Genomic DNA, 27,131 nt, shown 5'->3' on the forward strand with positions numbered 1-27,131 from the left:
ATGCAAGCCATCAGCATAGACCTCACTGAATGACAAATGATGGTGACTTGAACCTGAGTGGCAACAGTGAAAAAGATGAGACATCATCCAAATGTGGATTTACTTTCTTGTATAGCAAAGAATTAAGTCCTATGTGACTGAAAATGGGAGACCAGTGTCTCTGGTTCTTATAGGTCAGAAGCATCTTGTGTGAAAAACTGTAATATAAGCAACCCTTATATTCTGGTAGCAGGCCGGGAGAAGCTTATCTCCCTAAAAGGTCTACAGCAGGTTTACAGCCCACAAAATATTCAAAGTAGAGACGTCACTCCAGTACTCTTGCCTGGAAAATCCCATGGATGGAGGAGCCTGGTAGGCTGCAGTCCATGGGGTCTCGAAGAGTCGGACACGACTGAGCGACTTCACTTTCACTTTTCACTCTCATGCATTGGAAGGAAATGGCAACCCACTCCAGTGTTCTTGCCTGGAGAATCCCTGCGACGGAGGAGCCTGGTAGGCTGCCGTCTATGGGGTCACATAGAGTTGGACACGACTGAAGTGACTTAGCAGCAGCAGAGACAGCACTGCCCACTAACTTTGTATAGCGGAGCATTACTGCCCTCTAGTGATGAAAAGAAAAAAAGAATTTAGGAAAAGCTGCCTGGTGGGCTGCCGTCTATGGGGTCGCACAGAGTTGGACACGACTGAAGCGACTTAGCAGCAGCAGCAGGCAGTGGCAACCAATGCTGCCAATACACATTTTGAAGTTTTAGATTCTCTGTGCCATGACAGGTGACTTCTTAACAGTTTTTGATTAGGAGACACCATGAGCCATTCTATGTCAGAAAAAATACAACCTGGCATTGCTTTCCAAAGTTATCCAATCCATGATTTTCAAGGAAGCAAGAAGCCTGGAGGAATTTTTAAAAAGCAAGAATCCTGAAACCCACTGGTTAAGGTACAATGACTACTGTAGATATAAAAATTAGTAGTAGGCCGCCTGATGTGAAGAGGCGACTCATTAGAAAAGACCCCAATGCTGGGCAAGACTGACGGCAGGAGGAGAAGGGGACAACAGAGGATGAGATGGTTGGATGGCATCACTGACTCGAGGGACATGAGTTTGAGCACTCTTTGGGAGTTGGTGATGGACAGGGAAGCCTGGAATGCTGCCGTCCATGGAGTCACAAAGAGTCGGACAAGACTGAGCAACTGAACAACAAAAAATAAGGGAAGTTTAACCTTTAAAAAGTGTGAGTCACTATACTGTACATCAACTATTATCTCAATAAAAGAAAAAAAATTTTTTTAAGAATTAGTAGCATATGTAGTGATAATAACAACACAAATCTGTTCTTGTCTTCCATTGCAAAATAATGATGTTTAATGAGTATAACTGGGAATTCCTGAACTGAGGTTTTCTGTGTGATGGGTAGCTAAGGCAAGACGACCACAGGAAAATACTGTTTGGGGAGAGAGGACTTCTGCGTGAATCCCTTTTCCTTTGGGAAAAAAGTAACACCAACTTGTGTCGAGGCTGATAGAAAGAACAAAACCCTTTGTTTTTACTTTTTCTGTCATTTTAATGTAAGATTGAAAGAGACTGCTACACAACATTTGAGATTCCACAGAAAACTGCATGCTTCTGCTATTAGAAAACTTTGAAGCACTTGAACTTTCCTTCTTTAAAAAATGAATATGGAGGTTTCAGGCATTTTTGTCAGCACAGTCATTCATGACAACCTTCTAGATACTTATTTTCTACCTTTTCCTTAAAAAAAACGTAATTCTCATCTACCAGAACCCCACCCACCACTGACAGATTCAAAGCTCCTGAGCTCAGAAGTGATCAAAACATACAGGAAAGTATAATTAGCAGTCCAAAGCTTGGTTTAAATGTTTGGAGAACAGCAAACACTCAATAAGACATACCACACAGCTTGTTATCATTTCTATGATATAATGAATCAACTACTAAGACCACCTAAAACTGAAATTTCTGACTCAGCGTCTACTGGTATAAAGCCTTCGCTCTTACTCTTACGGCATCACAGGTTTTAGAAATTACACGATACATTCCTAGCATTTCACAGGAGTCATCACTTTCAAATATAACACACATCTGCGTGTTACACAAACATACAGTTGTCTACAGAAGCGTTCTGTCATATGTCAATTCTTAGCCTCAAATAACAGAATACAGAAAGCCATACAGGACAAAACACCACAGAACTTTTGCATATTCCCTTTCCCCAGCTGTTAGGAGGGAGCATGTTTTATAAGAGAAAGTGATGAAACATCAGAACTTCTGCGTCCAGTGTTTGACCCCAACTTTTAACTTTCTTATCGTCTTCTGGTTCCACCATATCCTAGAAGGAGAAGAGCAAATTTCATATTAGTTTTATTAAATGCACTAGAACTGCTTATAAAATGACAACAATAATACACATTTACTGTCAGCAAATGAGTAAGAGACATGAGGGGAGAAGAGAAGCACGCTGTGGTCCAGGGCTGTGCAGGACACAGAGCATCCGCCCTGGCCCCCAGCAGCCCTTCCAGTCCTGCCATCAGCATCATGGTTGCTGGGAATAACTTTTAATCAGGAAACCAAAGATGTGTTCTCTGGGGGCGAGTCTCAAAGTCTAAGCCAAACAGCAGAGAGGCCCCTGAGGCCTAGGTCAGGCCCTGCTGCCTCTCCTGACTCCAGTGGTAAACAGAAGCAACCTGGGGGAGGGTTGTGGACTTCTGATGGTAAATGTTAGTCAACACGCACACACGCACGCAACACACACACTAACACGTTACAAGACCACGAGTGTCTCCATCTGTTCTCATCCTTTTTCAGACTGTCCTGTAAGTTATTTGCTAATGTTTATGATTTTCTTCATGTAAGAAGAAAAATTTCTTTCTAGTTGATATATATTGTTTCTTACAATTCTTGTTTCTGCAGAGAATGAGTTTTCTATTCTCCTAATTTCAAGAATTATTCACTGTTCTGTAACTTCTACCCTCTACTAAGAGAAGAAAAACCCAACCCATAGCAATCTACTACTGCTTCATCATCCACTACCCCCATTCTCTGCTAATTAGCTGGATGCTTAACCCCAACTAATTTTTATATATATATCTCATCTCTGCTTCTTTACAGAATTTCCTCTTAGCAACTGCAATAAACATATTTTTGACAATAATGTAAATTGAAGACTGGCTCAATACATTTTTATTAAGCTTTAATTAATTGAAATGTTCAGCCTTCTACCTAGAAAATTCCCACTTTAGAGCTTAAAGGACCCCTAGAGATTTAACAGAATTAAACATAGATGAATACCAATGTTCAGGTTTAACTTAAACCCTAGCAGTAGAAGTGAGTCTCTAAACCAAATTCTTGTTTGAGTTTTAAAGAAGAGAAGTGGAAGGAAAGAATGAATCTGAATTGTATTTTTATCTCAATTAATTATGCAATTAATATTTCTGGCAGGTATACCACATAAACCATAACTGCTAAATATATAATCATCGTAAGGTCCAAATTACTTCTGTACTCTACTGAACAGGAACTTACTGATTTTTGCTCTCACCTGATGCTGTTCTGGTTCTTGGCTCTGAGCTTGAACATGCTGAAGAGCTTCCGGGGCCTCCCCGAAGCGGTGAGTAAGCCCGGCTATTCCACGTGCTGGTGTATGACGGAGGATAGGACGGGTACCACGAGTCTGAAAAGGGGGTTGCTGCTCTGAAAAGAAAAAAGCAGGGCAGGCATTTTCCTTGTGACTGTGATTTTTAAATCCCTTCCTGTTCCTAAACTATCAGGAAACAATTTTTATCGAGTACTTTTTTCCACAGTGATTCTGGTACATGAGGATTTGTTGTTGTTATTTAGTCGATAAGTTGTGTTCAACTCTTTGGTAAAAAATCTGCCTGCAATGCAGCAGAGTCCGGTTCGACTCCTGGGTCAGGAAGATCCTCTGGAGAAGGGATAGGCTACCCACTCCAGTGTTCTGGCCTGGAGAATTCCATGTACTATATATAGTCCATGGGGTCGCAAAGAGTTGGACACGACTGAGCAACTTTCACTTTTCACTTTTTCACTTTGCGACCCCATGGACTGCAGTCCTCCAGGCCCCTCTGTCCGTGGGATTCTCCAGGCAAGAATACTGGAGTGGGTTGCCATTCCCTCCTCCAGGGGATGTTCCCAACCCAGGATCGAACCCATGTCTCCTGCTTTGGAAGGGGGATTCCTTATCACTGAGCCACCAGGGAAGCCCACCATATGAGGATTAACATGAAATAAATACTGTTTCATATTTCTGCCCTTCTTATGGTCCTTGCTATGAAGGAAGAAAATGACGCAAATAAAGGCTCCTTTCTGAATTCACACTCAAATACACTATAAACTTAAACTACAGTTAACACTGAAGACATTAAAAAAATGGGTCCCCAGCTCTTTTGACCCTTGCTTCTATCATTCTTCAACTAACCAGAATGCCAGCTGTGCCCCAAATGCTGCATTCTTTCCTGCCTTCTCAGATGTCAACATCTTTCTCCTATCTCAAATCTGTAAGCATGACATGGGAAAGAAAACAAGACATATAACACTGATCGAAGAAGAGACAGCATTCCTTCCCCACCCCCAGAGAATCTGATTTAACAGGGTAATGTCATCAGAATTTACTTCCTTAACAAATCCAGTCAAATTTACAAGACAAAGAAGCCTCTAAAGAAAGGCAGAATGTGGTCCACTGGAGAAGGGAATGGCAAACCACTTCAGTATTCTTGCCTTGAGAACCCCATGAACAGTATGAAAAGGCAGAACGATACGTCACTGAAAGAGGAACTCCCCGGGTCGGTAGGTGCCCAAATTGCTACTGGAGATCAGTGGAGAAATAACTCCAGAAAGAATGAAGGGATGGAGACAAAGCAAAAACAATACCCAGCTGTGGATGTGACTGGTGACAGAAGCAAGGTCCGATGCTGTAAACAGCAATATTGCATAGGAACCTGGAATGTTAGGTCCATGAATCAAGGCAAACTGGAAGTGGTCAAACAGGAGATGGCAAGAGTGAACGTCGACATTCTAAGAATCAGCGAACTAAAATGAACCGGAATGGGCGAATTTAACTCAGATGACCATTATATCTACTACTGCGGGCAGGAATCCCTTAGAAGAAATGGAGTAGCCATCATGGTCAACAAGAGTCCGAAGTACAGTACTTGAATGCAAACTCAAAAACAACAGAATGATCTCTGTTCGTTTCCAAGGCAAACCATTCAATATCACAGTAATCCAAGTCTATGCCCCAACCAGTAATGCTGAAAAAGCTGAAGTTGAACGGTTCTATGAAGACCTACAAGACCGTTTAGAATTAACACCCAAAAACGATGTCCTTTTCATTACAGGTGACAAATGCAAAAGTAGGAAGTCAAGAAACACGTCGGGTAACAGGCAAATTTGGCCTTGGAATACGGAATGAAGCAGGGCAAAGGCTAATAGTTTTGCCAAGAGAACGCACTGGTTATAGCAAACACCCTCTTCCAACAACACAAGAGAAGACTCTATACTTGGACATCACCAGATGGTCAACACCGAAATCAGATTGATTATATTCTCTGCAGCCAAAGATGGAAAAGCTCTATACAGTCAGCAAAAACAAGACCAGGAGCTGACTGTGGCTCAGATCATGAACTCCTTATTGCCAAATTCAGACTTAAATTGAATAAAGTAGGAAAAAACACTAGACCACTCAGGTGTGACCTAAATCAAATTCCTTATGATTATACACTGAAAGTGAGAAATAGATTTAAGGGACTAGATCTGATAGATAGAGTGCCTGATGAACTATGGACTGAGGTTTGTGACATTGTACAGGAGACAGGGATCAAGACCATCCCCATGGAAAAGAAATGCAAAAAAGCAAAATGGCTGTCTGGGGAGGCCTTACAAATAGCTGTGAAAAGAAGAGAAGTGAAAAGCAAAGGAGAAAGGAAAGATATAAGCATCTGAATGCAGACTTCCAAAGAATAGCAAGGAGAAATAAGAAAGCCTTCTTCAGCGATCAATGCAAAGAAATAGAGGAAAACAACAGAATGGGAAAGACTAGGGATCTCTTCAAGAAAATTAGAGATACCAAGGGAACATTTCATGCAAAGATGGGCTCGACAAAGGACAGAAATGGTAGAGCCCTAACAGAAGCACAAGATATTAAGAAGAGGTGGCAAGAATACACAGAAGAACTGTACATAAAAGATCTTCACGACCAAGATAATCACGATGGTATGATCACTCACCTAGAGCCAGGCATCCTGGAATGTGAAGTCAAGTGGGCCTTAGAAAGCATCACTATGAACAAAGCTAGTGGAGGTGATGGAATTCCAGTTGAGCTATTCCAAATCCTGAAAGATGATGCTGTGAAAGTGCTGCACTCAATATGCCAGCAAATTTGGAAAACTCAGCAGTGGCCACAGGACTGGAAAAGGTCAGTTTTCATTCCAATCCCAAAGAAAGGCAATCCCAAAGAATGTTCAAACTACCACACAATTGCACTCATCTCACACGCTAGTAAAGTAATGCTCAAAATTCTCCAAGCCAGGCTTCAGCCATATGTGAACTGTGAACTTCCAGATGTTCAAGCTGGTTTTAGAAAAGGCAGAGGAACCAGAGATCAAATTGCCAACATCCGCTGGGTCATCGAAAAGGCAAGAGAGTTCCAGAAAAACATTTATTTCTGCTTTATTGACTATGCCAAAGCCTTTGACTCTGTGGATCAAAATAAACTGTGGAAAATTCTTCAAGAGATCGGAATACCAGACCACCTGACCTGCCTCTTGAGAAATCTGTATGCAGGTCAGGAAGCAACAGTTAGAACTGGACATGGAACAACAGACTGGTTCCAAATAGGAAAAGGAGTATGTCAAGGCTGTATATTGTCACCCTGCTTATTTAACTTCTATGTAGAGTACATCATGAGAAACACTGGGCTGGAGGAAGCACAAGCTGGAATCAAGATTGCCGGGACAAATATCAATAACCTCAGATATGCTGACACCACCCTTATGGCAGAAAGTGAAGAGGAGCTAAAAAGCCTCTTGATGAAAGTGAAAGAAGAGAGTGAAAAAGTTGGCTTAAAGCTCAATATTCAGAAAACGAAGATCATGGCATCTGGTCCCCTCACTTCTTGGCAAATAGATGGGGAAACAGTGGAAACAGTGTCTGACTTTATTTTGGGGGGCTCCAAAATCACTGCAGATAGTGACTGCAGCCATGAAATTAAAAGATGCTTACTCCTTGGAAGGAAAGTTATAACCAACCTAGATAGCATATTCAAAAGCAGAGACATTACTTGGCCAACAAAGGTCCGTCTAGCCAAGGCTATGGTTTTTCCAGTGATCATGTATGGATGTAAGAGTTGGACTGTGAAGAAAGCTGAGCACCGAAGAACTGATTCTTTTGAACTATGGTATTGGAGAAGACAATCTTGAGAGTCCCTTGGACTGCAAGGATATCCAACCAGTCCATTCTGAAGGAGATCAGTCCTGGGTGTTCATTGGAAGGACTGATGTTAAAGCTGAAACTCCAATACTTTGGCCACCTCATGTGAAGAGTTGGCTCATTAGAAAAGACTCTGATGCTGGGAGGGATTGGGGGCAGGAGGAGAAGTGGACGCCAGAGGATGAGATGGCTGGATGGATCACCGACTCGATGAACATGAGTTTGGGTGAATCCGGGAGTTGGTGACGGACAGGGAGGCCTGGTGTGCTGCAATTCATGGGGTCGCAAAGAGTCAGACACGACTGAGCGACTGATCTGAACTGAAAGAAAGGCTGAATTAAAGAGCAGATAAGATAAATGCAAAGCCTACCTGTTGCTGCCAAACAAATATCCTAATATCCCTCCGGTGCCCAAGCCAGTCCAGAACCCAGGTCCTGAATGTTCATGTCCTTGTTGTCCAGTGAAAGCACTGCCAAAACCGGCAGTTGCACCATGCGGTCCTGGAAATAAAAATGATTTCTTATGTATCCTCTCTTAAACAAATCAAAACTAAAGGTAAAATAGTTTTACCTTTTACGCCTGCAAAACTAAAGGTAAAATACAACATTTCAATTGCTTCATCTGGCTGATTTAATAATACTTTGGTCTCAACTTATAAACAAGTTATATTCAAAAAATGTACTCATAAAACATTGTTATAACTAAGGAGTGCCTCACTTTCCCACATACATGGAGGAGGAGAGATGTGTTTTAGGACAGTGGAAGGTAGTTTCTTCCTGAAAGGTCACATCCGCCCTGCTCCAGATTAGTTACTGGAAGACGACCACACGTGTCAGAGTAACTTCCCTTCTACCTTGTGGGCGTCTCCAGGAGCGCCAGGTGAGAGCTGTACCTGAGTGTCTAGTGGAGGAATCCAAGTGGAGGGTATTTGATAGTAGGGAAGTCAGGTCTTAAAAGAGACCCAAAAAATATCTTCTGTTCAGAGGAAGGTTTTCTTAAACTGCTGTATGATATCTGTAAAAGAAGGCACTAACCCTATGTGTACAGCTCTTACAGCTAATCCTACGTGTTTGCATACACTACCCATGCGTGTAACCACTCCCCATGTCAGTAAAACCTTTCCAGCTCCCAGAGCCTCCCTCATGACAACTCCCACGTCAGAGAAAAGCCGACTCTGACTTCTTTCACTACACTTCGGTTTTACCCTGTCTTGAACTTTTTATAAATCATACAGAGATATTCTTCTGTGTCTGCTATATATTATGTCCATGAGAGTCGACCTTCACCACTGCATGTATCAATTTTGTTTTTTCTAAATTTTTCTACAGTATTCTAATGCGTAAGAAAAAAAAAAACAATTTGTCTTATCCTAATGTTTACAGACTTTCTGTTTCTAGTTTTTGGCTGCTGCGAATAAACTGCCTTGAGCATTCCCGTGCACATCTTTCTGTGCACACATGTGTGCATTTCTCTCAGGTGTGCATCTCGGAATGAAACTCCTGGGTCACTGGGTGACGTGTGTCTGGTCTCAACAGATACTGACAGTTTTCCATAGTGCTTTATCATCTCAACCTCTTCCAGCAAGTTCCAGTTAACTACAGACTTGCCATTACTTGGTAGTCTGCCCTTTTAATGTCAGCCATTATGATTAAATGGTGGTTAATTGAGAACTCAGGTTTTAATCTGCATTTTCCTGAAGATGAATGATGCTAAGAACCTTTTCAAATTTTTACTGGACATCTGGACATCTTCTTTTACTATAGTAATTTTTTAAAAGAGGAGCTGTTCAAATCTTTTGTCCACTAAAAAATTCAGTTGTCTTTTTCTCTGATTTATGGGAGTTCTTTATTGTAGACACACATCCTTTGTTGGAAATACGTTTTACAAATACCTTCTCCCAGTCTCTGGCTTGCCTTTTCACTCTCTCAAAGTTGTTTTTAGATGACTAGACATTCTTAATTTAAATTAATCTAGTTTATCCATCTTTTCTTTTTTGCTGGCATTTTTTGTACTCAAAGACATTTTTGCCTAGCGTGACAAATATTTTCCTATGTTTCCTTCTGGAAACTAACTGTTGTACCTTTTATGTTGAACTCTGTAATATTTAATGAATAAAATTTTGTGTATGGTATGAAACAGAGTTTAAGGTTATTACCAAATCTAATAAGTCTGACTAGATAATTTATAATTTAATCACGCATCCTTAAAATAGTAATCACAAGTGACTTAAATGAGAAAACCAAAGCGGTAAAAGAAGTCAAAAGTAAAAAATAAGAAGACGAATCTGTTTTGGTGAGCATTTTTCTACTTCAGAAACCCGCACAGGATTCACTGCCTGACTTCTACCTTACTTACTGCCATTGCCTAGGGAAACATACCTGTGAACTCAGACTTGAAGCCTGCAGGAGGAGGCCCGGCCGAGCTGCTGAATCTCTGATAACGATGGGAATATGGAGGATCCTCAGAATATGGTGGAGGTGACTCATGACCATCACTGAGGAAGAATTTATAAACTCCAAAGGCAATAGCAAGCAGCACCACGATGGTAACCACCCCACCAAGGCTAGAAGACTCTGGGGAGTACAGCTTACTGTAATAGTTTGAGAATGAGTTAAAGCCATGCTCTTTTCCAGACTCTCTCAGTTTCTTCAGGCCAAGTTCCGTGTAATCTAACTGATACTCCAAGCCACAGGAACCTCTAAGTACATACTGGTCTTCAGAGGATTCATAGCCTTCGCAGCTCACCACAGTTTTTCCAAATTTGTATGCGACATCTAAATCAGTCTTACATTCCCACTGTAAAGAAAAAGTAGAAATGGGTTATTAGAATCATAAGATTTTTTTTTCACTCAATATACATTATTTGAGCTGTATGAGTAAGCGAAAGTCTCAGTCGTGTCTGACTCTGAGACCCCATGGACTTCTCCATGGACCCCATGGAATTCTCTGGGTGAGAATACTGGCTTGAGTAGCCTTTCCGTTCTTCAGGAGATCTTCCCAACCCAGAGATCGAACTCAGGTCTCCCGCATTGCAGGTGGATTCTTTACCAGCTGAGTCACAAGTGAAGCCCAAGAACACTGGAGCGGGTAGCCTATACCTTCTCCAGCAGATCTTCCCAACCCAGGAATCAAACTGGGGTCTCCCGCATTGCAGGCGGATTCTTTACCAACTGAGCTACCAGGGAAGCCAGACAACAAAATGAAGCGAGAGAATGATTAACAAAATTCAGAATGAGTATTTCTGTGCTGGGGGAGGGCAAACCAGGGGCTTCAAAGATATTGGTGATGTTCACGATATACTGAAGCTAGGTGGTGGGTACAGGACTGCTCATTTATTCCTTATTTCTTAAATACAGATGTGAAGAATTCTTTTGTACATATTAAGCCTTCCCTAATTTACAAATTTTAAGCAAATTTTTTTAAATGTCGACTTTTTAATCACTGTTGCTGAAGAAGTTTTCTTTAAAAATAGAGGTTTTTTTAAACATTAAGTTTCAATAATTAGCATCATATACGAGTATCTGGTAGCTCCATACAGCATTAGAAATAGTATATAACCTTCAGAGAAAAACTTTCCATACAAATTCTATAAAAACCATGCACTACCATTCCCAAGCTCCAATCCAAGAAGCAATTGCTTAAAGCTTTTTCTAAAGATACTTAGAAAAACGCAAAAAGAATCTATGCTAGCCTCAAAAATTTCCAGCTTAAAAAAAAAAAAGTCCAGGCCTAGTTTGAATTTTGTAACTATTTCCAGCTAAAAGCTTCTCTAACAACTTTTTTTAAAAGGTACGCTCAAATAGATATGACTGGTTCTGTTGCTTCTCTTTTTTAGGACAGTATCTTCCTCTCTCAAACTTCAGATACATTGTGACAGCTTTATTCATATATAATTCACATACTATATATTCACCCATTTCATTGGATTGTAGTATATTCACAGAGCTGTGCACCTATCACCACAACCAATTTTGGAATAGTCTCATCACCCCCAAAAGAAATCTCATCTCCATGAGCAGTCAGTCACTCCATTTCCCCGCAACTTTCGGCAACCGCCCATCTGGCTGCAAGGACTCCCCTACTCTGAGCATTTCACAGAAATGGAAACATACACTGTGTATCCCACGTGCCTGGCTTCTTTCACTCGACAGAATGTTTTTAAGGTTCACACATGTAGCATGAATCAGCACTTCATTCCTTTTTGTGGCTCAAAAATACTCCATCCTATGGAAATACCACACTTTGTTTCTTCGTTCATCACCGATGGGCATCTGGGCTGTTTCTACTTTCTGGCTTTTGTGAATAATGCTGCGGCAAACATTTCATACGTTTCTGTGTGGACGCACGTTTCCAGTTCTCTTGGGTGAACACCTAGGCGTGGAATGACTGGGGCATACAGTAACTCTAGGTTTTAAACTTTGGAGAAACCGCCAGTGTTTCAGAGTAGCTATACCAATTCACATGCCCAACAACAGTGTATGAGTCTCACATCCTCACTGACATTTGTTATCATGTCTTTTTGATGGCAGGCATCCTGTTGGGTATGAACTGGTGTTTTATTGAGGTTTTAACTTCTATTTCCCTGACAGCTAATGATGTGGAACATTTTTTTTCATATGTTTATTGACCATCTATATATCTTCTTTAGAGAAATGTCTACTTAAATGCCTTAATCCACTTTTAAATTTGGTTATCTGTCTTCTGAGTTGTAACAGTTCTTCACATGCTCTGGACACAAGTTCCCAATCAGATATATGACTGCAAAAGCTTTCTCCTTTTGCATACATCCTTTTCACTTTCTGGAAGACTAAAAATTTTTAATTTAGATAATATAATATATAATTTTTCTATTGTACTGTTGTTGCTACCACTATTCCATTTTTTAAATAATTTTATTTGGAGGAAGATTTAAAAGCTTGTTGATTTAGGTAAATAAGACAAACTCAATCTCTATTGGTATTTCATGTTAATTGTCATTTCCTTAATATCATATACAAAGTGGATTTTAATTATTATATTTAAACTCTCAGAGTTAAACAAGGCTCTCTCCTGCTACTAAACATAAGTCAATGTATGATGGCCTCTAGATTTCTTTGCTCTGCCATTTACTCCCTTCTCCATCTCTTCAGCTCTAAAAATCTTATCATTCCTTACTAACACAGTACATCATAGATTTCCTCTTGAAGTCTTTCACAACCCCCCCAACAACACATGACTTTACAATGCTTTGCTGACACCTAGATGTAATGTGAGCGCTTGTCTCATCTTTTCTACTAGGAAGAGAGCTCGGGGGTTGTGACTCCATCATTCATTTTTGTATTATACTATTTAATATACATTTAGTGAATGACTTTACTGATAGTATCTTTTTTCCATCAAGACTGAAAAGTAATACAAAAATAATTTCAGCTTTAACCTGAAGATTCCATGGTTCAGTGAGCAAGACTATAAAAAAGTATTGTGAAGCAAGTATCACCAAGCAAATAAGAACCCTCTCCCTGAATTGCATAAACTTGGCTAAAGACTATATCAAATAAGACTACCACTCTGACGGAACAGTAAACTGTCAACACAAGTTTCTTGCCAGATGACCAACCATCTTATGTCCTTCTGAAAGCAGATAGGATACAAAGGAGAATCTAGTAGTATTGATTTAAACTGAATTCAGTTAATAAAATCTATTCCATTTCTAAAGGACAGTAAATTTTGGAACTTCAAGGAGATGGTCGAGCCTAAGAGCAAAATACCTGAGACTTAAAGACAATAAACAAAGCCCAGTGAAATGTTTTCATTCAGAAGTAACCATCCTCAGTTCAAAAACAACTTTAAAAAAATTAAAAATTTGAAGCATAATAGCGACACATGTAACCACACTATTTACCATGTACAATGCCTTAATAATCACTGTTATTTTTTAAGAGTAGGTTGGTATTCTTTGAGGAATGACAGAAAAGTAACAACCAGAAGAAATCATCCCCCTACCCTCCAAGTACATGAAAAGTTTTAAGAACTTACTAATGACTTAGAAAAAAGTTATGGCATAAAAATTACAATGATTATTTCCAGGCTTTAAAAGCAGTTCATGTCTTTTGTAGAAGCTTTCTTCCAGAGAATGGATGACTGATTTATATTTATATATTTCAGTGTAACCTTAGATTTTTCTATATGTGCTTCCCAAAAATACTGAACAACATCTCAATAAACAGTTTTATGAAAAAAATTCAATTTAGACTGGCATCGACATAAGAGTATTACCTGTACATCGTAACCATCCCAGCCTCTGTTCTGACACTGTATGACTTTAGGGGTGTAAGAGTCGCATCCAGCTGTACCTCCCACGCATTTCAACTGTGGGATGGGCTCCAACCTCCGGGAAGTGGTATAGCGGTCATAGTAGAGGGTGAGCGCTTTTATGTCCCGCAACAGTATTCTGTCTGAAACAGTAAGGACACAGATAAACAGATGGTAAATATCTTGTTCTATAAAAGATTCATTCTAGTCAAACTCCTGTGGTGGGAAATACTTTCAAAAGTCAGTCTTTCCTGCCTTTTGAGGATGACCACGGAAGAGTAGACGAAGGAGTTTCCCAAATCCCAAAGCCATCACAACATCCTTCAGGTCTTTCGCACAAAATTCAGAAAGTCACACCTCTGAGGCCTCCCTTCATTTCAGGATGCATGCCCCCGAAACAGCTTCTCTATCGTAAGTTCTACATAAGTTTTGCAAATCAGAGGCAAAAGTACATTACCCTGAAATAATGTACTACAGTAGTACAGTAATTGTTCTACTGTATGACAACATCGACGGTTAATTTAAAAAGCAAAAATTGTACACGAATGCTCCTGGAGCATATTTAATGACTTGAATGTCTGTCAACAGGTAAATGGTTTAATACAATTGGCCAAGTCCCAAAATCTACAGCAGTTAAAATGAGTGAACTAGAATACATGTATCACAATAGAAACAGTAAAACATCTCAAGCAAAATGTACGTTGTAGAATGTTTAGCAGGATAGCTTTACATGAACCTTGAAAACTGGCAACACAGCACTACTTACTGTTAAAGTCTATATATGTATATAATAATATATGAAAACCACATGCTGCTGCTGCTGCTGCTAAGTTGCTTCAGTCGTGTCCGACTCTGTGCGACCCCATAGATGGCAGCCCACCAGGCTCCCCCATCCCTGGGATTCTCCAGGCAAGAACACTGGAGTGGGTTGCCATTTCCTTCTCCAATGCATGAAAGGAAAAGTGAAAGTGAAGCTCAGTCACAGCCCACCAGGCTTCTCCGTCCATGGGATTTTCCAGGCAAGAGTACTGGAGTGGGTGCCATTGCCTTCTCCAATGAAAACCACATAGGAATGACTAAATAGCAGAGTATCTCTGAGGAGAGAGGGAGATAAGAGACTTCAGCTCTCTATCTCTAATGTTTTATTACTTTGCAGTTGGGAAGAGACTTGCTGCAAATACAGTAAAATGTGAAGATTCAATAAAACTGGCTGGTGAGGATATGGGATTTTCCTAGTATACTTCTGTGCATTTAAATATTTTAAATATTTCAAAATTTTAAAAGGTTAGAAACAGTTACATTATCTTACAAATTAAAAATCACACTGACAAAGCAGTTTAAAAAGAAGACGTCAAAACAAGGAAATTAAGTCCAGCATTGATGTACATAAATTAGTTTTAAAGTGTTACTGGAAAATGAAAAATCTTCCTACTTATCATCCTCGGATTATGATGTAAGAGACTGTGGACTGGTTCACTCAACATCCATTTTTCCCTCAAACTGGTACTAACTTCTTGCAAAGCTAAAAGACTCCTAAAACCTCTTAAAGCTACAGTTTCTGAAAGTGATCTTGGTTCTGTCAACCGGGGGAACTCAAGCAAGAGTCCCGGAGGAGGGCAGAGCTTCACCTCAGACCACGCTCTGGCTAGCAGACGGGCACGGGGCTCAGGGTTTTTCTGACGCTGTCCACTGCCTCATAATTAGCTTTGTGGATGCCAGGAGGCTTGATGGAAGCCACCTATTGTTCACTGCTACAGATGAAGCTGCTGCTGCTGCTGCTAAGTCACTTCAGTCGTGTCCGACTCTGTGCGACCCCATAGACGGCAGCCCACCAGGCTCCTCTGTCCCTGGGATTCTCCAGGCAAGAACACTGGAGTGGGTTGCCATTTCCTTCTCCAATGCATGAGAGTGAAAAGTGAAAGTGAAGTCGCTCAGTCGTGTCCGACTCTTAGCGACCCCGTGGACTGCAGCCTACCAGGCTCCTCCGTCCTTGGGATTTTCCAGGCAAGAGTACTGGAGTGGGGTGCCATTGCCTTCTCCGACAGATGAAGCAGGCATCACTTTCTACCATTTTGTTAGCACCCAATTCCCTATAATCAACCTGTCAAATTAGCAGAATGTGCTGCCTCTCAAATGCCACCGAAAGTACAATAAACGAATTGTCTTGATGATGTGAATAAACAAGGTGAAGAAAAACAGAAAAGGAGATGGCAACAGAATTCTGGAAGGTGAAAGCAGACTAGTGAAAGTGAAAGTCGCTCAGTGGTGCCCAATTCTTTGTGACCCCCATGGACTATAATATACAGTCCATGGAATTCTCCAGGCCAGAATACTGGAGTGGGTAGCCTTTCCCAAGTCTCCCGCATTGCAGGCAGATTCTCTACCAGCTGAGCCAAAAGGGAAGCCCAAGAATACTGGAGTGGGTAGTCTATCCCTTCTCCAGTGGATCTTCTCAACCCAGGAATTGAACTGGGGTCTCCTGCATTGCAGGTGGATTCTTTACCAATTGAGCTATGAGGGAAGCCCTGGACTTGTAGTTAGTCCTAAAGTGAAAGTGAAAGTGAAGTAGCTCAGTTGTGTCCGACTCTTTGTGACCCCATGGACTGTAACCTACCAGGCTCCTCCCTCCATGGGATTCTCCAGGCAAGAGTATTGGAGTGGGGTGCCATTCCCTTCTCCAGGGGATCTTCCAGGGATCGAACCCGCCTCTTCCACATTCCAGGCAGGCGCTTTAACCTCTGAGCCACCAGGGTCCTAAGTATAAGCCAAATGCCAAACCAGCAGGAGAGAAAACGGAGAACCAACCTGACGCACATAATGGAATCCTTAAAGGAACAGGAAATGGCAGCTCTTAAATAGCAGTCCATGGAAACTTGAGACGAAGCTACATCCCTAGATCAGCTCCCCAGCTCATACATAGTTGTGAAATATATATATGTATTTTATAGTTTTTTAAAGTCTAAAAGTAACTCGTTTTCCCTTTAAAATGAGAGATCCACTCTTCCTCCAACTTTATATTTCTATGATAACCAAAACTAGCAACCTGGCAAGTAGCTTCTTGATCACACAAACATACATGTACAGAGGCTGTTTTGATTCTTGTTTATTTTTATATAATTGAATCATACAGTGCACATGAGTCTTCCCATGATTTTCCACCTAATCATAGATATTCCCTGACATCAGCAAATACATATCCTATTTATACTTATTTACCAAAAAAAATTAATAAATTAGAAAGCAGAGACATTACTTTGCCAACAAAGGTCCATCTAGTCAAGGCTATGGTTTTTCCTGTGGTCATGTATGGCTGTGAGAGTTGGACTGTGAAGAAGGCTGAGCACTGAAGAATTGATGCTTTTGAACTGTGGTGTTGGAGAAGACTCTTGAGAGTCCCTTGGACTGCAAGGAGATTCAACCAGTCCATTCTAAAGGATATCAGTCCTGGGTGTTCATTGGAAGGACTGATGCTGAGGCTGAAACTCCAACACTTTGGCCACTTCATGAGAAGAGTTGACTCATTGGAAAAGACTCTGATGCTGGGATGGATTGTGGGCAGGAGGAGAAGGGGACAACAGAGATGAGATGGCTGGATGGCATCACTGACTCGATGGATGTGAGTCTGAGTGAACTCTGGGAGTTGGTGATGGACAGGGAGGCCTGGCGTGCTGCGATTCATGGGGTCGCAAAGAGTCAGACATGACTGAGCGACTGAACTGAACTGAGACTTATTGGCCATATTCTGTTAACAAAACAAAACTAAAAATAATATAAAATAATAACATAAAACAATAGTAAAAAGACAGCCAAAAACCAGTAACAAAGAAAGGAAAACTGGACTAAAGCTAACAAAATTTATGTAATCAAACCTATATGGTGGTTTAGTCACTAAGTCGTGTCCCACTCTTTGTGACCCCATGGCTATAGCCCACCAGGCTCCTCTGTCCATGGGATTCTCCAGGCCAGAATACTGGAGTGGGTTGCCATTCCCTTCTCCAGAGGATCTCCCCACCCAGAGAGCGAACATGGGTCTCTTGCATTGCAGGCAGATTCTTTACCAATTGAGCCACCAGAGAAGCCCCAATTAAACCTGTTAAGCCTATAGTAACACTATCACAGGATTAGGAAAATTGATCATCCTGAGCACAACATATAAAAATTAATCCCTGACAGTTAAACAATCACCATAAAACATACAACCAATTAAAATACTGGAAGAAAGCACAACAGAATATGTTTATGATCCTGGGATTAGAAAGATCTTAAGACACCAAAAGCAAGACGGACCAGCAAGACAGTGACTGTACTTGGCAAATCATGTTCAATCTATAAAAACCCAAGAATCCATAATAATACTCAAAGAGAAAGCCAAAAACTCATTTGTCTATACTTAAAGTGAGTACCAATCAATCACCTCCTTAACTTGAAAACTAGCAATTAAAGATTTTAAATTAAATGTTTATCCTGACTCTCTAGCCAAAACTATAATCTGAAACAATAGATAATCTCAACTTTACTGAAGAATATCAGTTAATAAAAGCAGAGGAAATAGAAAAATCATCATTTTACAACCCACTAAAGAAACAGATTCAGATTCGGACTAACTAGTTTTAAAATCATTAAGCAAATGGATATTGGTATGGTGCCAAGTAACATTACACAAGTGCTTTCCAGTCACAAGAGGGGGAAATGTAACTTCACAAGGGAGAAACAGAACCACTGTAATCCACTAGTCAAATTTAGCACTGCCAAAGGTAGAACAGATTGTATTACACCATCTCCAGTGATGTAACCTGCCAAAGTATTTCATACGAATCCAATCAATCCTTGGAACCTAGCACTCAGTTTACTAGCTAAAACAATGCCATGAGAAAACAGAATCTAGAAGGCAGGATATTCTGAAGAACAACTGGCCCAATCCCTTCAGCAAAGCAGGGGCATGGAAAAAAAGAGACCCTTCCACATTTTCAAAAGACTTAAGGGATAATTCAATCACATGCGATGCATGGTCCTAGACTGGGCCCAGGTTTGAACAAACTAGCTTAGACATTTTAGGAACAACTGTGGTATCTGAATATGGAATAAGTAATCAGTTGATATTAAGAAATTAGGCTTAATTTTGTTAGATGTAATGTTAGTTTTGGAGAAGGCAATGGCACCCCACTCCAGTACTCTTGCCTGGAGAATCCCAGGGACGGGGGAGCCTGGTGGGCTGCCGTCTCTGGGGTCATACAGAGTCAGACACGACTGAAGTGACTTAGGAAAATGTTAGTTTTACTATATAGGGAAAAGTTCATATAAAAAAGGTTTATACTGAAGGATTTACTTATGGCCTGTAATTGATATTAAAGTATTTCATCATTTTAAAAAAGAGAGGGTTGAAAGAAAACAGAGAAATAAGATTAATAATTTTCCATCAAAACTTAAAGATACTTCCCCCAGAATTCCTCCAGTAGATTGACAAGATCACTTAGTGTCAAGAGATTCAAGTAAAATGAGTATTTGACTTTTTCAATATGTACATGGAAAAAGACAAGGAGAAGAAAGAAGAAAACAGCTTCTGAATAATCATCAAACACTGTCTGTCATGTTTGGTACAGAGAATAGAAAAAATAACATTTTATTTAGAGCTGTTGAACCTACAAAATCCAAGAGAACTTCCCAAAAGACAACTCTGTTATATTAGGAGAATTTGACAAGACGGTTGGATATTTTGTCAGATAACCAAAAGGCCAAAGCTCTTCTTATAACTGTAATGTCTAATTACAGATGAAAATTTAAAGCCTTTCTCAAATTACTGACAAATTACTATATTTTTATATAACAAATTACATATATATACTATACATATATATATATATAATTACTATATACATTCATAAAATATCTAGAAACAAACTTAAGGTCAATATGTGATCTATATAAGAAAATATATATATAAATAAAACCTAAATAAATTTAAGGCACTTCCAACTGGGCTTCCTTGGAACTAGAAAGAAATTATGTTAAAGGCTTTTGGAAAATTAATGTCTATAATTAGCCAAAAAATTTTCTGAAAAATACTTTGCTTAAATAAGCTAAAAGGATAGACTACACAGCACAAGGAAATACAGTCATTATTTTGTAACAACTTTAAATGGAAAACAATCTAAAAAAAAATACCACACATATGTGGACACCTAAAACAAACATTGTCAGTCAATACATCAATAAAAAAAAAAAAGAAGGCATTGCTTTACCAGGTGATAAAGCTTACTATAAACTTAAAATAATCAAAATAACAGTAACAGAAATAGACTAGTGAATTGTGAAACAAAAGAAAGTCTAGAAATAAATCCAGATAAATGTGGAAAGTCAATACAAGATAAAGTGGGCTTTTTAATTTAGTAGAAAAAGGATGCCTTCTTTAATAAATGTTTTGTCATAACTGACTATACAATTAGAATAAAACTTACCTACAGAAAGAGAAATAGAAATTTTCACTCAATCGTGTCTGATTCTTTGTGATCCCATGGACTGTAGCCCACCAGGCTCTTTGTCTATGGAAATCTCCAGGCAAGGATACCAGAGTGGGTTGCCATTCCCTTCTCCAGGGGATCTTTCTGACCCAGGGACTGAACCCAGGTCTCCTACACTGCAAGCAGACTCTACCATTTGAGCCATCAGGGAAGCCCCAGAATAAAATCCACCTAAGACTATACAAAAACTTAATTCCATGTGAGCCAAAGATCTAAATTTCTCAGAATTACACTAAAATAAAATATTGTATATTAAACCCATACTGCTGCTACAGCTGCTGCTGCTGCAGCTGCTGCTAAGTTGCTTCAGTCGTGTCCGACTCTGTGCGACCCCATAGACGGCAGCCCACCAGGCTCCTCCGTCCCTGGGATTCTCCAGGCAAGAACACTGGAGTGGGTTGCCATTTCCTTCTGCAATGCAGGAAAGTGAAAAGTGAAAGTGAAGTCGCTCAGTCGTGTCCCACTCTTAGCGACCCCATGGACTGCAGCCTACCAGGCTCCCCCGTCCCTGGGATTCTCCAGGCAGGAGTACTGTAGTGGGGCGCCACTGCCTTCTCCACAGGTGGCACTAGTGGTAAAAAAATAAAAAAAAAGAAAAAAAAAACTATCCTGCCAATGCAGATGTAAGAGATGCAGCAGGTTCGATCCCTAGGTTGGGAGGATCCCCTGGAGGAGGGCACGGCAACCCACTCCAGCATTCTTGCCTGGAAAATCCCCATGAACGGAGTAGCCTGGCCGGCTGCAGTCCATAGCGTGGCACAGAGTCAACACGACTGAAGCAACTTAGCATGCACACGCATACCTATGGGTTTTCATTACCGTAACTCCACAGCATCTTTCCTCCTAGAGATCCTAAACGTTGCTATGTTTTGTGTCCCCCAAAATTTGTATGTGAAGCCCTAATCCCCAACAGATGGCATTTGGAGACAGGGCCTTTGAGGGGCAATTAGTTTTATATGAGGTCATGAGTATTGAGCCCCAGTGATGGGATCGGTGCCCTTGTAAAAATAGGAAGAGACCAGGGCTCCCCCATCTCCCCACCCCCGCTCTGTAATGTGAGAACAAGACAGCCATCTGCAGAGCAGGAAGAGGGGCTTCAATTCAGTTCAGTTCAGACGCTGAGTCGTGTCCAGCTCTTTGCGACCCCATGAATTTCAGCATGCCAGGCCTCCCTGTCCATCACCAACTCCCGGAGTTCACTCAGACTCATGTCCATTGAGTCAGTGATGCCATTCAGCCATCTAATCCTCTGTCATCCCCTTCTCCTCCTGCCCCAATCCCTCCCAGCATCAGAGTCTTTTCCAATGAGTCAACTCTTCACATCAGGTGGCCAAAGTACTGGAGTTTCAGCTTTAGCATCATTCCTTCCAAAGAAATCCCAGGGCTGATCTCCTTCAGAATGGACTGGCTGGATCTCCTTGCAGTCCAAGGGACTCTCAGGAGTTTTCTCCAACACCACAGTTCAAAAGCATCATTTCTTCGGCACTCCGCCTTCTTCACAGTGCAACTCTCACATCCATACATGACCACTGGAAAAACCATAGCCTTGACTAGACGAACCTTTGTTGGCAAAGTAATGTCTCTGCTTTTCAATATGCTATCTAGGTTGGTCATAACTTTCCTTCCAAGGAGTAAGCGTCTTTTAATTTCATGGCTAGTCACCATCTGCAGTGATTTTGGAGCCCAGAAAAATAAAGTCTGACACTATTTCCACTGTTTCCCCATCTATTTCCCATGAAGTGATGGGACCAGATGCCATGATCTTCGTTTTCTGAATGTTGAGCTTTAAGCCAACTTTTTCACTCTCCTCTTTCACTTTCATCAAGAGGCTTTTTAGTTCCTCTTCACTTTCTGCCATAAGGGTGGTGTCATCTGCATATCTAAGGTTATTGATATTTCTCCCAGCAATCTTGATTCCAGCTTGTGCTTCTTCCAGCCCAGCGTTTCTCAGGATGTACTCTGTATAGAAGTTAAATAAGCAGGGTGACAATATACAGCCTTGATGTACTCCTTTTCCTATTTGGAACCAGTCTGTTGTTCCATGTCCAGTTCTAACTGTTGCTTCCTGACCTGCATACAGATTTCTCAAGAGGCAGGTCAGGTGGTCTGGTATTCCCATCTCTTTCAGAATTTGCCAGTTTATTGTGATCTACAGAGTCAAAGGCTTTGGCATAGTCAATAAAGCAGAAATAGATGTTTTTCTGGAACTCTCTTGCTTTTTCCATGATCCAACAGATGTTGGCAATTTGATCTCTGGTTCCTTCACCAGACACCAAATATGCTGGCACCTTGATCTTGGACTCCTCAGCCTCCAGAAATTGAGGAATAAATGCTGCTCCCAGTCTATGTTATTTTGTTACAGAAGCTTGAAATAAGACAAGGTCTAAGAACAAAATGCTCACAACCTTACTCCACATCAGTCAAGGGTCACACAGAGTTCCCTGAAATCCAGACTCACAAATCGAAATTTACTCATAGGAGGTCTCAAGCTTAAGATGAACAAAACCAAACTCCCTCAAACCTGATTCTCCCACAATCCCCCATCTCAGGAAATGGTAATTCCGTCCTTCTAGCCACTCAGACCAAAAACCATTAAGTCATCTTTGTCTTTTCTCTTCCTTCCACCCCTATGTCTAATCCAGCAGAATTATCTTGTCATTTCTACATTCAAAACAAGTGAGAAGCCAACCACTCTCATCAACTACTGCTTCTCCCCTGGCCCAAACCATCACCTTTCTTGGAATTTCACTGGCCTCCCAGCTTCCCCCACACCCTCACCCGCTATGGTTTTCCAAGGAGCAGGCAGAATGAGCCTCTAAAATACAGGTCATATTAGATATATATGTAAGTTCACACACACACATATACACACACATGTGTGTGGTGTGTGCTTAGTTGCTCAGTTGTGTCCTATTCTTTGTGATCCCACGGATTGTAGCCTGCCAGGCTCCTCTGTTCATGGGGATTCTCCAGGTAAGAATACTGAAGTGGATTGCCATGCCCTCCCCTCCAGGGGATCTTCCCAACCTAGCGATGGAACCTAGGTCTTCCACATTGCAGGAAGATTCTTTATCATCTGAGACACCAGGAAGCCCATGAATAATGGAGTGGGTAGCCTAACCCTTCTCCAAGGGTTCCTCCTGATACAACTAGATAGAATAGAGTAGAATAAAATAAAACACAGGTCATAGCACACCCGTCCATTCAGATTTCTCATCAATTATCACCTTAAATGTGATTTCATCCCTGACTAATGTATATTTTCAAACTCCCTGCTTCTACCTACACACTCTGTCCTCCTTATCCTATTTTTATCAACGTCCACACCATTGTTCAGGCTTCCCCGGTGGCGCTAGTGGTAAAGAACCTGCCTGCCAATGCAGGAGATGCAAGTTCGATGCCTTGGGTCAGGAAGTAGCAACCCACTCCGGTATTCTTGTCTGGAAAATTCCACGGACAGAGGAACCTGGGAATCCACAGTCCACGGGGTTGCAGAGTCAGACACGACTGAGCAACTGAGTACACATACACATTCCACTACTTACAATACAACACTTTTTCTTACCTGATTTGTTTGTCTATTTGTCAACAGATGTAAACTCCTTCAGGGCAAAACACTGTTTATTCACTGCTATGTATCCAACACCCAGAAGAATAACAAATACAATGTAGCCCAATAAAGAATTTTTTAAAATTTTAGGTATTCTCTTTAGAACGGGTACAATTTTTCTTTTCTGGGCACATTATTACTTTGTGTTAGCTAAAGACAAAGTGCATGCATGCAAAGTCAAACAAAAGACAAACAGTTCCTCAAAAGAGAGTGAAGGCCAAGTAGTTAAGACTGTGTTTACTCTGAAAATATTTCAGTGCCTTTTGTTCCAGAACAATAGTTTTACAGAGCAGGCAGACTAAGAGCTACCAGGAAGCAGTTCACCATTGATTTAAATTTGGTTCCTTTTTTTCATTCCCTTGACTCATCTGTAAACCTCACTTCTTTATTTAAGAAAGGATTGAAGGTTCAACTAATTAATGTTTTAATCCAGTTTATAAATTATAATTCTGATCAAAGTCTCCTATCTATATAAAACTTTCTAGAAATACATAGGTAAAATGTACATTTAAATCCAACTTAACTTTCTAGTAAACATCAACATCAAAGGAGTAATCAAAGTCAAGTACTTACAAATAACATCTTCTCTTTTTAGCATTTAAAAATAGAAATAAGAAGCTAAAAAAATAAATCTGTTGCTTAGGTTCAAAAACAGTCATTTCCCATCATCAAATCACTACTGCAATACTGGTACACTTTCCATGCTTTAACATCTTTACTCCGCAAAGCATAAGTGATATGTTCATTGTTTGAAAATCATTTTTTACATCACTCCAATTTAACAGCATGCATCACTTACTAATTGGAAAAACTGTCTGTCTGTATATACCAGATCAGATCAGATCAGTCGCTCAGTCATGTCTGACTCTTTGTGACCCCATGAATCACAGCACGCCAGGCCTCCCTGTCCATCACCAACTCCCGGAGTTCACTCAGACTCATGTCCATCTTGTCAGTGATGCCATCCAGCCATCTCATCCTCTGTCATCCCCTTCTCCTCTTGCCCCCAATCCCTCCCAGCATCAGAGTCTTTTCCAATGAGTCAACTCTTCACATCAGGTGGCCAAAGTACTGGAGTTTCAGCTTTAGCATCATTCCTTCCAAAGAAATCCCAGGGCTGATTTCCTTCAGAAAGGACTGGTTGGATCTCCTTGCAGTCGAAGGGACTCTCAGGAGTCTTCTCCAACACCACAGTTCAAAAGCATCATTTCTTCTGCGCTCAGCCTTCTTCACAGTGCAACTTTCACATCCATACATGACCACTGGAAAAACCATAGCCTTGACTAGACGGACTTTTGTTGGCAAAGTAATGTCTCTGCTTTTTAATATGCTATCTAGGTTGGTCATAACTTTCCTTCCAAGGAGTAAGCGTCTTTTAATTTCATGCCTGCAGTCACCATCTGCAGTGATTTTGGAGCCCAGAAAAATAAAGTCAGACACTGTTTCCACTGTTTCCCCATCTATTTCCCATGAAGTGATGGGACTGTATATATACACACATACATATTAATTATATAGGATATTACCGTTCCCATAAAATGTCGTTAGAAAATTCTAATAACACAGTGATATAAAACAACTTTTTCTTAAAAATCACTTATTATGTATCATCACCAAAATAATGTATATTTTTTTTAATTCAATGAGAAAAGCTTATGTAATGCAATGGACTTCACTGTAATAGTCAGAAGCAGCAGCATGAGTTGTCCTCACATATATAGTACAGTCTATGTCTCTGCTAACCTTGAGAGCCCCCTGGACAGCAAGGAGATCAAACCAGTCCATCCTAAAGGAAATCAACCCTGAATATTCACTGGAAGGACTGATGCTGAAGCTTCAATACTCTGGTCACCTGAAGCAAAGAATCGACTCAACGAAAACGACCCTGATACTGGGAAAGACTGAAGGCAGGAGGAGAAGGGGCAACTGAGGATGAGCTGGTTGGATGCAACATCGACTCAATGGACATGAGCTTGAGCAAACTCCGGGAGATGGAAGAACAGGGAAGCCTGGCGTGCTTCAGTCCATGGGTTCGCAAAGAGTCAGACACTACTGAGCGACTGAACAACAACAACAATCTACCTCGAAGGTTTGCGGCCTGTCCACTAAGTGTGACTCAGACACTGCGGGTGCTGTGGCAACCGCCAGGTATAGCAACAGGCAGCCAAGACAAGAGCCAGCGACGACGACGTCAGACAGTCGACAACAAAGCAGGACGCGCAGGCGAGGGTCGAGCTTGCCAGCCAGACTCGGGGGACAAGGGCTGGCCGAGAAAGAAGATGGGCCAATTCCGGGAGTCCAAGGAGAAGAGAAGGGAATGGTAACCACGCCAGGATCGACCCGACCCGACCCCTCCCCACAGTTCACCCGTCCGGGAGGACGTCGGGGAAGCGCAAGCAGGACAGGCGGGAGGACGGAAAGGAGAAACTACGGCAGAAGGGCTCAAGGGGCGGCGAGCGAAGATGGTCCTCCGCTGGCTGAAGGCAGCGGGAAAGGGGGAGTGTGAGCGGCACTCACCGCGCTCGTCCCAGCACTGGGCTGTGCCCACGACCAGCAGGAGCAAAAGGAGGCTGGACGGAGCGCAGCGTCCGGCCGCTGCCGGCCCGCCGGCCGCCGCCATGGCGCTAGACGAAGATGGCGCGCGGCAGCCGGGCACTCGCGGCCCAAACTGGGGCTGCAGGTGTCTACGCGCCGCTACGCACTGAAGCCGGTGGCTCGGGCCGCCGAGAAAGGCAGATCTGCCGCAGAGCCGCTGCCGCAGGAACAGCCCGTGCGCCACTCTGACGTCACTGCCGCTGCGCCGCGTGTGAGGACCCGAGTGGCCGCCGCTGTGAGCGAGGCGCCGCCGTAGGGGCGGAGCCAAGGGCGGGTGCACAGGCTGTGAGCCGGGATGACAGCCCGCCACCTGAGGGTTTAGCGCAAAGGTGCTGTAGTTGAAGAATGAAACCATTATTAGGCAAAGTCTTTGGGTTCTGCTATGCTTAGTCGCTCAGTCGTGTCCGACTCTTTTCGAGTCTGTTTTGACTGTAGCCTGCCAGGTTTCTCTGTCCGTGGGGATTCTTCAAGCAAGAATACTGGAGTGGGTTGCCGTGCCCTCCTCCAGGGGATCTTCCCAACCCAGGGATCAAACCCAGGTCTCCCGCATTACAGGCGGATTCTTTTCCGTCTGAGCCACCAGGGAAGCCCAAGAATACTGGAGTGGGTAGCTTATCCCTTCTCCAGGAGATCTTCCCTATCCGGGAATGGAACC

At 41.7% G+C, this 27,131-nt stretch overlaps 1 protein-coding gene across 1 annotated transcript; it reads right to left on the reverse strand.

The window, feature by feature from the left end:
* Positions 1-1,537: 1,537 nt before the first annotated feature.
* On the reverse strand, positions 1,538-26,672 carry SARAF (store-operated calcium entry associated regulatory factor). Its single transcript, XM_086380881.1, has 6 exons — positions 26,399-26,672; positions 13,718-13,896; positions 9,841-10,258; positions 7,833-7,962; positions 3,558-3,709; positions 1,538-2,348 (listed from the first exon to the last, which is right to left on the reverse strand). The coding sequence occupies exons 1-6, from the start codon at positions 26,499-26,501 to the stop codon at positions 2,323-2,325; spliced, it is 1,008 nt and encodes a 335-aa protein (XP_086237007.1). The 5' UTR covers positions 26,502-26,672; the 3' UTR covers positions 1,538-2,322.
* Between the last annotated feature and the right edge of the window lie 459 nt (positions 26,673-27,131).

Source organism: Bos grunniens, chromosome 27 (genome assembly GCF_055505025.1).
Source record: "Bos grunniens cultivar Pamir isolate PY7600 chromosome 27, Bosgru_T2T1.0, whole genome shotgun sequence".
Classification (NCBI taxonomy): Eukaryota; Metazoa; Chordata; class Mammalia; order Artiodactyla; family Bovidae; genus Bos; species Bos grunniens.